The 15415-nt window shown below is 47.1% G+C and overlaps 1 protein-coding gene across 3 annotated transcripts in view; it reads right to left on the reverse strand.

Annotated features, from left to right (window-relative positions):
- Positions 1 to 644: 644 nt before the first annotated feature.
- sgtb (small glutamine-rich tetratricopeptide repeat (TPR)-containing, beta) overlaps positions 645 to 15415 on the reverse strand; it is a 65799-nt gene continuing 51028 nt past the window's right edge. For 2 of the 3 annotated variants that reach the window (XM_038791057.1, XM_038791056.1), the window contains exons 9-12: positions 11792 to 11829; positions 11621 to 11704; positions 4568 to 4688; positions 645 to 1040 (exon numbers count right to left, since the gene is read on the reverse strand). In XM_038791057.1, coding sequence (XP_038646985.1) covers positions 4577 to 4688; positions 11621 to 11704; positions 11792 to 11829 — 234 coding nt within the window. In that variant the 3' untranslated portion in view covers positions 645 to 1040; positions 4568 to 4576. Of the gene's footprint in view, positions 1041 to 4567; positions 4689 to 10866; positions 10968 to 11620; positions 11705 to 11791; positions 11830 to 15415 lie in introns of all 3 variants that reach the window. The other variant, XR_005459982.1, reaches the window with a different exon arrangement.

A 15415-nucleotide genomic window follows, 5' to 3' on the forward strand; every position in this document is an offset into this window, starting at 1 on the left:
AGGGTGGGGGAGTGGACTTATGTAGGGTGCTCTTTCGGAGGGTCAGTGCAGGCTTGATGGGCCGAATGGCTTCCTTCTGCACTAATTCTACGAACCAGAGGGGACATGTGGGTGGGGGTGTGTGTGTGTGCGTGGGGGGGGGGGGGGGGGGGGGGTACACATTCATCTGGAATGTCCTGGCTGAGAATGTGGTGGAGACAGATTCAATCGTGGCTTTCAAAAGGACATTGGAAAATATCTGAATATAAAAGTTTTAGAGGGCTATGGCGAAAAGGCGGAGGAGTAGGTCTAGCTGAGGTGCTCTCGCTGAGAGCTGGCACATATATGATGGGCCAAATGGTCTCTTTCTATGTTGTAACCGTATTATGATTTCCTTTTTTGGGTAACGAGCACAGGATTTTGAAGAAGATGGGGATGAAAGAAGCAATGTTAATGTTAACATAGTCACTGGCAAATCGCTACAAACTCAAGGATTATAATAAACATTTCAGCTCATTTCAGCACCATCCAGGATACTATTTGATAGAATGCCCAAGATGCATAACAATTATAGGTATCCTACATTCAGAATTTACAGTAAAGTGCAAATTGGCTTAAGTAACTAATGCATTAATATCCTTAATTTTAATTATTTCAGTGGCTAATTTTTATAATTTGGCAACATAAAGTGTTGCATTTTAATGAGCACATTGCAAATATGTTGCTGTAACAATTCACACTTGTACAGTAATATCAACCTCAGCTTATGAACCAGACCATCATACTCAAAACAGAATGCAAATTAATTCCTTCATATCCATTATTCTACACACATTTTAGAAACTAGTTTAATTACATTCTGCAAACAATGCGTTCAAACTGTAAAATAAATGATACAATCCTCTCGCAAATGGTAAACATTCTGAAATCTTCTTAATTGTTTGATAACTATGAATTACAACCAGATCCCCCATCTATTTTGTGCAAGCTGTGGCATTCTGAACCGGTGGATACTTGCTTTTGACATCCAGCATCGTTGGGATTTCTGATATGTGTATTCCCTGTTTGAGCAGAAGAGGTCATTATGAAAATGCAACTCAAAAATTGGATTATATCACTGACTAAACATCTTTAATAATACTCATTTAAAAAAATCATTAATGGGATGTGGGCATCTGGCTGTCCTTGAACTGTGGCTTGTCAGTCATTTAAGAATCAACCACATTCCCGTGTCTGCGTGGGTCTTACCCCCAGGGTCGGTGGATTGGCCATGCTAAATACCCCCTTAATTGGAAAACAATTGGGTATCCGCCTCACTACGGGGTGTGGGCCCTGGGTTGGCAGTAACAGTGGATGTGACCCATGGGATGGAGGATGATGACAACCCACTCTGCAATGAGCTCTGGTGCTCTGCATTGTCCGTCAGCGTTTGACTCCTGCCCACGGTAGCACTTTCCACCGTCACCAGGGTGATCCCTCCATGCGAGCTGATCATCCCATCACATGGTCCCATCGAATCGCTGGGGTGGCGGTGGGACACCGGAACGGTGCTGGCTGAACCGCGGTCCCTAGGTCAAGCCCACCCCCAACATCTGCCTATTCCCCTCCCCCATGCCCCCTCAGCAGCCTGCACAGACCAGCCCACCCCTCACCCTTCTGACAGCGCCGAGGCAGGTTGTAACATTGTGCACAGGTATTTGATGCAAACAAGCATATACAGGTTTGTGCCCTGGCCCTATCGCTATACTGTGCCCTGCACCCATGCCAACTTAACTGCTGTCTACTTTTCTGGCCTTACAGGCTCTAATGCTACACCTAGATGGATCTTCAGTCGGTGGGCTGGAGGCCTGCTGCCATCTTGATGAGGGTCTGCATGTTCATGGACATGGAGCACAGAGAGTGGACCACCTCCGTCTGTGACTGCACCACATCACACCGCGACTGTGCCACCGCCTTCTGGGTCTGTGCCGCATAAACCAGTGACTGTGCCATTTCTCTCTGGGATTGTGCCACCTTCCTCCTTGTCTGTGCCATGTCGGCCAGCACCTGGGCAATGTCGCCGATGTTCTCAGCCGCCGCCCGCTGTGACAGGGCCACGCTCAGGAGTGCCGCTGCAATGTCCAGGTGGCTCTGGCACATGCCTGCCTGTGATAGGGCAGCCCTATCCTGGACTGCGGCCAACATCTGCACAGATTGCCCCAGGCATTAGACATCTTGACCCATGGCCGAATCCATCATCTCCAAGGCCTCGACTGTGGATGCCACCCATGCGGTGTTGGCCTGAGTGGCATGCATGGTGGGCACCACAACCTGCTCCTGCATGAGGTTGGACACCACCAACTGCATCTGCAGGTGCTGGATGCTCGCCAACAACCCCTCATGTAGTCCCTGGCCCTGGGACTGCATCTTCACAATCAATGGGACTGTCCGTTCCAGAAGCATAAAACCTTTCTGGATGGCAGCTAGTCCTGGGCCAGCCCTCCGATCGTCCGCCCCCTTGGGAGTTCGTACTTCATCTGCTGTACCACAGCATATATGCGGTGCGCACCAGATAGTGTCGCGGGAGCTTCTTGACTAAAGTGCCCAACCGAGGTGAGTGTCTCTGGGATGGTGGAGGGTGTTAGAGATACTGTGATGGGAAGTCAGTGTCCTCCCGGACTCAAGCTCCGGGGTGTCTCGGGAGCGGATCGATGGCTTCCGTCCTTCTCCATATTGTCCTCGTCGGTAGTCGAAACCAGGGGTTGTGGCTGGGGGCGGTGGACACCAGAAGGGCCTACTCCATCACCAGCAGCATACGACACAAGACAAGATGCCCAATTGCATAATGGGCTGGGGAGTGGGGGGGGGGGGGGGGGGGGGGGGGGGGGGGGGAACGGAGGATGTTGGAACGGGGGAAGGGTGGTGGTGGAGCGGGGGGATGGGAAGGTGACACACATGCCATGGGGCACTGCAACCCAGCGGGGTCTCAATTCCTCGCCCAATGCCAACCTCCATCCTGGCCACTGCCATTTCTTTGGGTCCGCCGACCACGTACAGTGCCCTCTGCTGCTTGGCGGTGAAGGCCCGCAGATCCGAGGTCCCCGTCCAGTCTTCTCCCACTCCCGGTGGTTGTGAGCGGCCTTCTCATGGGTTGGGGGTGGGGGCGGAGGGGAACAAAAGACAGTGTTAGACAATTCAACACATGCAGCCCAGGAGGTGATTAGCTGGTGGCATCAATAGCCAGGGCAAACGGACATGGCGGCCCGTACGAGTGAGGGTTCAGCCACCCTCCAGGTGGGGGGGGGGGGGGTTGCAGATGTGCGGGCTGAGGGTTAGTGCCAGAGGCATAGTGTTGCCTTCTCATCCTGAGGAGGTTGTGCAGTTTTTTCCGGCACTGCTGGCTGGTCCGGACGGTGTTGACCACGGCGCTGACCATCTCTGCCACCTGTATCCAGGCTCGGTGAACGGCGACAGCTGCCAGCCTCCTTCCCACGGTCCTTACCTGGTCGCCTGCCTCTCCTCCACAGTGACCAGCAGGGTCTCCAGTTCTGTGTCGGTGAATCTCGGGGGCGCGGAACTTCATGCCATCTTGTTGGCTGGGATGGTGTGTGTGGGGTGTGAAGTGTGCATATGTGGCTGCAGCTTTTCACCCTCCTGAGTGCCAATTCTGGACCTGGTGAATCCAGCACCGTTTCCCATTGGAATTAATTGTGTTCCACGTGGCGCAGGTGCTAGCCCCTTAACAGTCGCTGAATTGGTCCAGGTGCAGCGCCAGTTTTGCTGTCGTAGAACTCCATGAATCTTTCCCAGCATCAACACTCTCAGGAACGGAGAATCCGACTGGTTGAGTTCAGCAGCAATGGCTTATTTTCATGAATTTGCACAACCACCGTGCATTTTTTGTCAAACACTTGAATCATTATCTTGCATCTTTGTCCAAATGTCATTTCTCTCATTGGGCGGGATTCTTCGGCCGAGGTCAACAGACCTTTACACAGTCCCTGTCCCGTCAGTGGCGATCTTGCGGCGGGTGCGGCTGAAAGAGTCAGCCCATTGTTACTCTCTCCCCTCTTCCTCTAAATGTGTAAATTCACATGGCTGCTTGTTGCAAACACTTGTGATCAATAGTCGTGTGAGCCTCGTCAGCCAGCATCATTAGCCCAGTCTGCTGATTTCAGCAGGGCAATATTCAGGGTGCTACAGCTGAACACTCCTTTATTCAGGGAAAAGAGGAAAAGATTTTTGTCACAATTCCCCATATGATCATTAATCAGCAAAACATGCTTAGATTCCAAATGATCTTTTACAACCTATGAAAAAATGCTGCACCTTTTTTAGGTTATCCTGATACTAAACAAAATTGGGATGGACAACTTAAATGCTTTTTATTTCCTTGAAGGCATTGCACCAGAGATTTTTTTTCAACTCTAGGATTGCATGGATGTTAATCATAGAATCTCTACAGTGCAGGAGGCCATTCGGTCCATCGAGTCTGCACCGACCCTTGGAAAGAGTACCCTGCCTACGCCCATGCCCCATTTAACACGGCCAGCCCACCTAACCTGCACATTTTTGGATTAAATTGGGATAATCAACAAAGGAAGTTTACCGCGGATTATTATGACTGATCTTCATTGCTGCCACTGAATGATCGGGTTCGGATCTGGTTCCTTAATTGCTCTATCAATTCTGGGTTCTCCTCCTGCATCTGCTGTGCAAACTGCTGACCTCTATGCAAAAGATAATAAACAGGGTAGTAAGGAGAAAAAATTGTTCTCAATGCAATATAAAGAGCACCAGTGGCCTATATAGTTGGAGAAGTGTGTAAGCGAACCTCCGATTCAGGATCTGGTAAAGTTAACCAAGAAAAACCCATTTGTAAGCATACTTTTTTTGTGCATATATAGGTCTGTTTTCAGAAAATTTCTGCTGACAGGATTGTACAATGGTGCTATTATCAAAATAAAAATGTCAACGGGTACAGAAGGAAGATGCAGATGCTTCAGAGTTTTTCAAGGAAGTAATCCCTAATTTTTGTCAGGCTGAGATGAAATTAGGAATGATGATTAATATATTTTACCATTTTTTGAATGTAAATATATTAAGTGTGCAAAGATCTAAAGACAAAATCATGTTTCGGAAAGAAAAAAAGAGAAAAACTGAAAAAAATCTTTTCAAAATCCCCGAAGAAAGAGACATTTGTATTGCATCGTTGAAAGAATAACTCACCAAAACTACTCCTCATATGCAAACATGCATTGGAAAATTCTTTTAAGCATGTCAGAGCATTGATTTATTGTGGTCAGATTCAAAAAGAGAGGAGGGAGTTTTTAAGTTCTTTAATTCGCGCAATTAACACTCTTTGAAGAAGAGTTACTCCTTCATGATGAAGAGAACAAGATTTTTTCCTCCTTTCAAAATTATGCAAGTGGTTTTGCGGAAACAGTTAAATTAGAAAATTTTGCTCTGAGCTCTATATCTGGCTCTATTTAAGTATTCCACTTCTAATGTAGACACCCTGTGTTGATTAAATGAAAAATAGCCTTGTTGCAAGAAGTATACTAACAACCAATTTAGGATTATCAGTCACACTTGCAATGTGGCTCACTTATGAATTGCGAGTAGCTATTTATATTCTTTGAAGAGACATGTCCTCTGCAGGCAAAAGGAATATGTCCAGCCATCGTACCATTTTGAATGAAATAAAAGCATGGGGACAATAGTTCCTTAGTGCATTTTCCATGGCAATGTCTCGACCAATCAGAATTGACTTGCCAAGCAATCAGAACATTCTTTTCATGCAGTGCAAATTGTTGCTCCCTTTGAAATCTGAGATTTTTGCCCGGCCTGATGAGTGTAAGGCAAAAGGTTTCAACAACATCTATTTTTTTCAGCAATAAACCTTGTTATCTTGTTTTTGAGAGAAATATAATTTGAGTCAATAACAAACCATTTAATAAGTTTAATTTTTGCTTTATTTTATAATTTTCATCACTTCAGAAAACATGATTAAATAACAGAATTTTCTAATGTTCTAATTTTATTTTCTGCAGGTTTTGTTACTACAGATTCCCTGTTTTAAAATGTAAATTGAGAAACCAAATTGATAAACTAATGTTTATGCTGCAGGAAGTTTACAAAAGATTAAAAGATAATGTAAGGTAGATCAAAATAATAGATGACAGAACTCTTTGTTTTACAAACATGAATGCTATAGGTGGAAAAAATAGGGAAGGAATTGTTAGAGCTCCGAGGAAGGAACAAATTGAAGTACACAATTGCATAATGAGTCTTAATGAAAACATAGTATGGATGAAGGAAGAACTTGAGCACTGACCATGGTAGCATTGATGAAATACACAACACATAGGCTTGTTTTTAGACAAGGAAAAGAGAAAAATGAAAGGAAAAAAGATTAAGATTAGGACTAACATTCTTGTTTCCTTTCAAAAAGAGCAGTTTTTTTGGGGAAAAAAACATGTGTGCATGATTGGCAAGGCCAAGCATTTGTTACCCATCCCAATTGCTCTTGAAGGTGTTGGTGAAGTGCATCTGGTGTAGGTACACATACAGTGCTATTAGGGAGAGTGTTCCGGGTTTTTGAACGAGAGCAGTGAAGGAATGGCACTATAGTTCTAAGCCAGGATGGCATCTACCTTGGAGGGGAATTTGTAAGTGGTGGTGTTCACATGTGCCTACTGTCCTTCAAGGTGGTGGGAATGGGTGCTGATCAGGCAAGCTTCTTTGTCTTGGATGGAGTTAAGTTTCTGGACTTAACTTCTGGAGTTAAGTGTTATTGGAGCTGCAATCATCCAAACTAGCGGAGAGTATTCCATCATACTCCTGACTTGTACCCTGCAGATGATGGACAGGTTTTGGAGAGTTAGAAGTTGAGTTACTTGCTGCAGAATTCTCAGCCTCTGACCTGTTCTATTAGTCACATGGCTGGTCCAGTTAACGTTCTGGTCAATGGCATCCCCAGGATGTTTACGATCAAGGTTTTAGCTATGGTAATGCCACTGAATGTCATGGGGATATAGATATTCTCTCGATGGAGATGGTGTTTGCCTAGAATTTGTGTGACTCAAATGTTACCTTATGATAAAAGAAAGGTACCCGATGAAGTAGTTGAAAGATGGTTGAGCCTAGGACACTACCCTGACGAACTGCAGGGGACTCCTCCTGGGGCTGAAGAAATGAAATGAAAATCGCTTATTGTCACAAGTAGGCTTCAAATGAAGTTACTGTGAAAAGCCCCTAGTCGCCACATTCTGGCGCCTGTTCGGGGAGGCTGGCACGGGAATGTGGCGACTAGGGGCTTTCACAGTAACTTCATTTGAAGCCTACTTATGACAATAAGCGATTTTCATTTCATTTCTTCGAGCTAAAGAGAGAGAGAATGTGATGGATTTTATACTGTAACCTTATCTCAGCCCCAGGAGTCCCCTACAGAACTCATGCAGACTCAAGATCAGGGGTGGGCAAACTTTTCCGTGCAAGGGCCACATTCAGAAATTCACAATTTTAAAGGGCCGCATAGTATATTAATTAATAGTCCCAGTTGTAACCAATTAGCGTGCGGCATATACCTCAGCGCTTCCCCCGGCGGCATCCTGCCTTTAGCCCTCTTTTTCTCTACTTTTCAAAAATGGCGCTTCACCCGGTTATGATTCTGCGCGCCTCATATAGAACATAGAACAGTACAGCATAGAACAGGCCCTTCGGCCCTCGATGTTGTGCCGAGCAATGATCACCCTACTCAAGTCAACGTATCCACCCTATACCAGTAACCCAACAGCCCCCCCATTAACCTTATTTAAAAAATTAAAACATTTTTTTTTTAAATTAAAAAATAAATTTTTTTTTTAATGACTTGATCTTGGTGGGCCGCATAAAGACCTTTGGCGGGCCGCATGCGGCCTGCGGGCCGTAGTTTGCCCACCCCTGCTCAAGATAGTAACTATTTCTCTCTCCACAGATTCTGCCACACCTGCTGAGTTTATCCAGCACTGTTTTTATTTCAGATCCAGCATCCCCACTATTTTACTTTTATCCTTTTGTGCTATGTATGACCCCAACCACTAGAGTTCCTCCTGATAATCATTGATGTCCATTTTGCTAGTGCACCTTGATGTCAAGCGTACTCACCCTCACTTGAAATTCAGCTCTTTTGTCCATGTTTGTACCAAAACTGTAATGAGGCCAAGGCTGAGTGGTCCTGCCTCGACATATGAGAAAAGTATTGAAGTGTTTGAAGGGTTGAGCTACCTGGAGAGGAACTATTGAGAGTAAAATAATTCCAAGGCATTTTAGTCATGGGAGAGATGTTGGAGTTCTACTTGAAATCATGGAAAAGAGTAAGGCCAAGGAGGACCCAATTACTCTTGAGAAGGTGGTGGCAAGCAGCCTCTTTGAACTGCTGCAGTCTTTGTGGTGAATGTACATTCACAGTGCCATTAGGGAGTTCCAAGATTTTGATCCGTAATAAAGAAGGAACAATGGTATAAGTCCAAGTCAGGATGATATATGATTGGATGGGAACATCCAGGAGGTGGTACTCCCATGCCTCTGCGGCCCTTATCCTTCTGGGTTGTAGAGGTTGCAGGTTTGGAAGATGATATTGAAGGTGTCTTGATGAGTTGTTGCAGTGCATCTTGGAAATGGTACACAATTTAATATTTTGCTGGTGGTGGAAGGGGTGAATGTGTAAGGTGCTAGATGGGATGCCAATGAGATGGACTGCTTTGTGCTGGATTGTGCTCAGCTCCTTCAGTGTTTTTTCAATTGCACTCATTCAGGCATGTGGAGAGCATTCAATCACATTCCTGCTTTATGCCTTGTAGATGGTGGAAAGGCTTTGGGCAATTCCGATGATTTAGTCTCAACAGGAAATTCAGCCTCGGAACTGTACTTCTAGCTACAGGGATTATGTGGTTTGTCTGGTTATATTTTTGCCAGTGATGGTGGAGGTGGGCAATCCTCTTCTTTTATTCTTTCATGGGATGTTGGGGTTGCTGGCAAGACCAGCATTAGTTACCTATCCCTGACTGGCCCAGAACAGAGTGGCTTGCCAGGCCACTTCAGAGAGCAGTTAAGAGTCAACCACGTTAATTATCATCATCGTCATCGACTGGAGTTACGTGCGGGCCAGACCAGGTAAGAATGGCAGATTTCTTTCCCTGAAGGGCATTAGTGATGGATTTTTACAATAATTGATGATGGTTTCATGGTCACCGTTACTAAGACTAGCTTTATATTCCAGATTTATAAATAAAATTTAAATTGCACCAGCTGCATCATAGTGAGATATGAGCCCATTTGCCTAGAGCATTAGGCTGGGCATCTGGATTACTAGTCCAGTGATATTACCACCATCTTCCCCAACAATTAAACTGCTAGGGCAGTTGGTGACACAGTGGGTTAGCACTGCAGCCTCACGGCGCCAAGGTCCCAGGTTTGATCCTGGCTCTGGGCCACTGTCCGTGTGGAGTTTGCACATTCTCCCCCTGTTTGCGTGGGTTTCGCCCCCACAACACAAAAGATGTGCAGGCTAGGTGGATTGGCCACGCTAAATTGTCCCTTAATTGGAAAGTAATGAATTGGGTACTCTAAATTTATTTTTAAAAACAATTAATCAGCTAACAGGTGAAGGAGGTTTCATGAATATCCATGAGCAATGATGCTGGGGCCTAGTGCGTGAGCATAAATAACAAGGCTGAGGCATTTGTAATCCATCTCTGCCTCCTCCTGAGGTCTCCCACATTATAGAAGCCAGAGATCTGTACATTCTGCAGCATTCCTTTTGTTGCTCTCACTTGGGCATGTCTAATTCTGGTGGTTTGCTGTTGGCTGTGATATCACTTCAATTTTCTGTTTGTAAGGTTTTCTCATTCATTGCTATCCTGGAGTCTTGTCTATTGATGGAGGGATGTCCTGAGTCTGGCAACTGCCTTGTTGTCAACTCAGGTTTTTGCGTGAGGAGTTCCAAGAATCAGGAAGCCACCAGTGAGCAAGAAGAGTGGAAATTGGGAAATGTTAGCACAGGAGAATGCCTTAAGCTCTCAGTGTTGGCGTCAATGCCCTGTTTTGCCCAGGTTCTTTAATAGTCCTGCTTCTCAGATAATTATCCTCTTCACAATCATATTAAATATTATTCTCAAAGACCACATGTGGTGAAGGTTCCCGAGGACTAATATCCCTCAATTTCAGAACCTTTCACTTCCTTTCCCCCCTTTGGATCTTGCACATTATAGGCTGCTCCTCTCCCTGTGCTGCTGCCGCTCCGCTCATGGGTCTACAAACAGTGATAGTGCGCATCCCTATGTCCATATCCATTCAAGCGCCAATATTGCAACTCCAAATCCCCTTATCTTCCATTTCTCTGTTACTCCTGTGATCCCTATTTCCAGTCTGCTTCAATTCCAGAGCTTTCATCCCTCCGTAGCCCCTTTCTGATCTCTTCCTGTCTCTGAATTCAGATGCCCTAATTTCAGACCACAACCTCAAATGCCAAGACCACCCCGTACCTGAGCATGAACAGCTATACATCCTGACTGTCCAGATCCTCCATAGTTGAGGCTTTCCATGGTGGTGGTTGGGTGATGTTTTTGACCAAGGGGACACTATGTTGGGAAATTCAATGTGATAATCCCCATGTAAATCATTTGGAAGCAGTGCCCCTGGTGATTCATTCCCCTTTTCGCAAGCGTACCAATAATTCCGGAGCAGCTCTCAGATATTTTGGAATGGGGTGTTCTTTACTCAGCATCCATGGCAGAGTCATCCCTTCATCACAGGAATATCATACAAGAAATCAACCTCAGAAGTAGTGTATTTTTTTCTGCCAAATAAAGAGACCTGCACTCCACCAATATCATTGTATTTCACCAATTTCCATCTCGCACTTACCTGCGAGTCCGTGTTTTCAGTTGCAAATGGACTTGATGCGTTGAGGGCTTTCCATTGTTCATAATTTGCGAATGTCCTTGGTTTCAAGATGCAGCTTGTATCTATTATAATGTAAGTTATTCGGGATTGTCAGTAAGTGCCTGTATTTTGCAGGTGTATTTTTTTGGGAGGGATGTCTGTTTGTTCAGGTTTAATATAGTAATATCAGATTTTCCCAGAAAGTTCTTTGTACTGTAGTTGCAGGAAACACACAGGTAAATCTAAGTACATGCCCAGTTATCTGATTTGTGACTAAATATTCGACATCAGAAGTTAATTCACCAATCAAATAAAAATCTGAGGAGTGTCTTTGTCAGTGCATTTTAAAATCATTTCAAGAGATTTGGAAATCATTGGGCCAGAAGTCATTGATGAGGTGAGGTTGGTTGCATTGTTTACACAGGACAAATCAGGTCAGTATGAATCAATTCTGCACAACTAAATTATTTTAAAATGATAAATCTGAATGCAAATAGTCAACATTATATGGCTTTCATTCAATCTCAGGGTTCTTGACTTCACAAACTGCTTGAGCTATACTTCAGTAGTTGCACCTGTTAGATTAAAATACTATTTGTAACTCACCTAAGAAATATTTGCCCAGTAGTAAATCCTCAGCAATAACTAACGTGAAAACTAAATACTCTGTATCATAATTTGGGGAAAAACATTTACTGAATTATATGCCGTTAAAGATTATGAGATAGATACTTACGCTTGAATAAGGCTGCCCATATCTGTTAGACCTCCTACACCTGCTGCAGGACCACTAATCGCATTAGACATCATCCCTGACATTCTGTGCGTAATGCAAATACAGAAAAATGTTCAGCTAAAAAGGCTTCTCCTAAGCCAATTTAGAAAAATGAAAAATATGACAACTTACAGTTGTTGTAACTGGGGGTTTTGCATCAAACTTGCAGCCTAGAAAAAAGGTTAGTAAGATAAGAGCAATCTTCAAATATTAAGCTATTTTTTAGAACGCACAATAAATTTGAGAAGTCTGCTTTTTCCATCCAGGCAAGTGGACGGTATCACATCATATTCTCCTTGACTTGTGCCTTGTTTATGGAGATGCCGGCGTTGGACTGGGGTAGGTACAATAAGAAGTCTTACAACACCAGGTTAAAGTCCAACAGGTTTATTTGGAATCACTAGCTTTCAGAGCACAGCTCCTTAATCAAGTGAGCCAAACAAACCTGTTGGACTTGAACCTGATGTTGTAAGACTTCTTATTGTGCCTTGTAGGTGGTGAACAGGCAATTAGAATTTTTTTTTGCCTATTCATCAGGTATGTTTGTCTTCCCTATTCTTTTTTTTCTTTTTTTAAATAGATTTTGAGTACCCAATTATTTTTTCCAATTAAGGGGCAATTTAGCATGGCCAATCCACCTACCCTGCACATCTTTGGGTTGTGGGGGCGAAACCCATGCAGACACAGGGAGACTGTGCAAACTCCACACAGACAGTGACCCCCAGGGCCGGGATTCGAACCTGGGTCCTCAGAGCCGTAGGCAGCACTGTGCCACCGTGCTGCCCCTGTCTTCCTTATTCTAATCAAACGTGTCTCAGTTTCTTTGATCTCTACTCATTACTAAAGGTGGGCACCCAAAGTGGACACCATGGGCAGGATTCTCCAGTCGCTGGCGCTGAAATCGCGTTCTGCGATCGGTCAGAGAATCCCCGTTTCTGACAAAATCGGGGGCGGCGCCGCTTTTGCGACGTACTCGGGTCTCTCATGGTCTTACCTGTCAGAAACTCGGCGTAGTGGCTGCGGACTCAGACCGCACAAAGTCGGGTGAGGGCCGATCCGCGGACAGGGGGGACTTTGGCACAGGCTGGGAGCACAATTGGGGGGTGGTCCGGGGGTTGTGAGCCGGCCAAAGGGGGGGTGCATTATTTGGCTGGCCTGTTTCATGTGCGGCCGGCGCCATGTTGCATGGTGCGGTCGCTGCAAGCTGCCGCCGTATGCATGCGTGGCCACGGACCCAGCAATTCTCCGGGCCATATTGGCAGCTAGACCCGGGTGCTCTACGCTGCCTTGCTGCTACCCCCCAGCCAAATGGAGGATCGGTGGCTGTTTTGTACCAAATATTTGGTCGTAAAAGGCCACTGTTCCCAGCTGGCATCAGGACCTAGCCTGAGAATTGGAGAATCCAGCCCCATATTCTAACAGCAGTCTAACCAATAGTTTATTAGAGGAAAGCAGAACACTGCAGATGCTGGAGATCTGAAATAAAAGCAGAAAATGCTGGAAACACTCAGCAGATCAGGCAGCATCGGTTGAAAGAGACATTTAGTTAACATTCCAGGTCAAGGACATTTCATCAGACTGGCAAATGTTAGAGATGTAATAGGTTTTGAGCAAAGGGTGGGTGGTACAAAGGTCTATGTTAGGGTAGAAGACAGGAGAGATTGAATGACAGAAAAGTGAAGTCTCCCAGGGCCAAAGGGGATGGCGTGCAGGAAAAGAAGCAAATAAACAAAATATCTGCCTAGAGTAGATGTGCTGCTGTGTGAAAGTGAAATTAAGAGTAAAACTGAAGCATGAAAAGAAAAAGAAACAATATGGGGCGAAATTCTCCCAAAGGGAGACAAAGTACCGACGCCGGAATGAAAACCGGAGTGTTTCACTCCGGCGTCGGAGGCCGCTCCTCACGGGGGGCTAGGAGCAGCGGCGCGTCAATCTCGCGCGCCGGGCCTTGACGCTTGTGTCAAAGCGGCGCCGCTTGAATGACGCGGCCGGCGGGGCGCCTGAATGACGTCACCCGCGCATGCGCAGGTTGGCTGGCGCCAAGCCGTGCATGCGCGGTTGCTGTCTTCCCTTCCGCTGCCCCGCATGACATGGAGGATTGATCTTGCGGGGCGGCGGAGGGAAAAGAGTGCGTCTTTGAGAGATGGCAGCCCGACGAGCGGTGGGCACCGATCGCGGGCCAGACCCCTCCTGAGCACCCCCTGGTGCTCGATTCGTCCTCCGCCCCCCACAGGCCCCACACGCAGCGGTCGCGCGCTGTTCACACCGGCAGCGACCAGGTGTGGTTGGCGCCATCGTGAACCAGTCGGGTTCGGCAGGCCGCTCGGCCCATGCGGGCCGGAGAATCGCCGGAGCGGCGATTCTCCGAGCGGCCTGTTGCAAACACGACACGCCGTTTTGGGGGTGGGGGGCGGTGGGAGAATCGCGTGCGGGTGCCAGGGCGGCGTGGCGTGATTCGCCCAGCCCTCCTGCGATTCTCCCACCCGGCGTGGGGTCGAAGTATCGCGCCCATTCCCTCGCCGGGTGGGAGAATCGCGGGAGGGCCGGGCGAATCACACCACGCCGCCCTGGCACCCCCTGCGATTCTCATCCCCCTCCCCCCCCAAAATGGCGTGTCGCGTTTTGCAACAGGCCGCGTGGAGAATCGCCGCTCGCCGTTTCTCACGGCGACCGGCGACTCTCCGGCCCAGATGGGCCAAGCGGCCTGCCGAACCCGACCGGTTCACGCCGGCGCCAACCACACCTGGTTGCTGCCGGCGTGAAAAGCGCGCAACCGGTGTTTGTGGGGCTGTGGGGGGTGGAGGGAGGATCGAGCACCACGGGCGTGTTCAGGAGATGTCTGGCCCGCGATCGGTGTCCACCGATCGTCGGGCCGGCGTCTCTAAAAGACGCACTCTTTTCCCTCCACTGCCCCGCAGGATCAAGCCGCCATGTCTTGCGGGGCAGCAACCGGGAAGGGGTTGGTTTACCTCACTGGGCTAAATCGCTGGCTTTTAAAGCAGACCAAGCAGGCCAGCAGCACGGTTCTATTCCCGTACCAGCCTCCCCGGACAGGCGCCGGAATGTGGTGACTAGGGGCTTTTCACAGTAACTTCATTGAAGCCTACTCGTGACAATAAGCGATTTTCATTTTTCATTTCATTTCATTTTTAACCACGCATGTGCGGCTGACGCCACTTAGGCACCACCGGCCGCGTCATTCCCGGCGCGCCGCTTTGACGCAAGCGACAAGGCCTGGCGCTCGGAATTCACGCGCCGCTGCTCCTAGCCCCCCGGGGGGTGGGGGGGGGGGAGAGAGAGAGAGAGAATAGGGGGCGAGGAGCGGCCTCCCACGCCAGGCTGTTTGTCTCCCTTTGGGATAATTGCGCCCATGGTGTTTTGGTTTGAAATTGTTGAACTCAATATTGAGTCTGGAAGGCTGTAAGGTGCATAATCGAAAGATTATGCTGTTCCTCAGGCTTGTGTTGAACAGTGCAGAAGGCAGAGAATAAAGTTGTCTGCCTGAGAACAAGACAGAGAATTAAAATGGCAGGCCACCAGAAGCTCAGAGTCAAGCCTGTAGACTGAACAGAGGTATTTTGCAAAGCACTCATCCAATCTATGTTTGGTCTCTCCAACGTGGGGGAGACTGCATTTTATGTATGCTTAAATCACTGCTTCATTTGAAAGGAGTGTTAGGGGTCTGAGGGGGTAGGTAGAGGGGAGGTAAAAGGGCAGATGTCACATTTTTCCATGTAAAGGTGCTGTGGGAAGGGG

The sequence above is a fragment of the Scyliorhinus canicula genome, chromosome 3, assembly GCF_902713615.1.
Source record: "Scyliorhinus canicula chromosome 3, sScyCan1.1, whole genome shotgun sequence".
Lineage (NCBI taxonomy): Eukaryota > Metazoa > Chordata > Chondrichthyes > Carcharhiniformes > Scyliorhinidae > Scyliorhinus > Scyliorhinus canicula.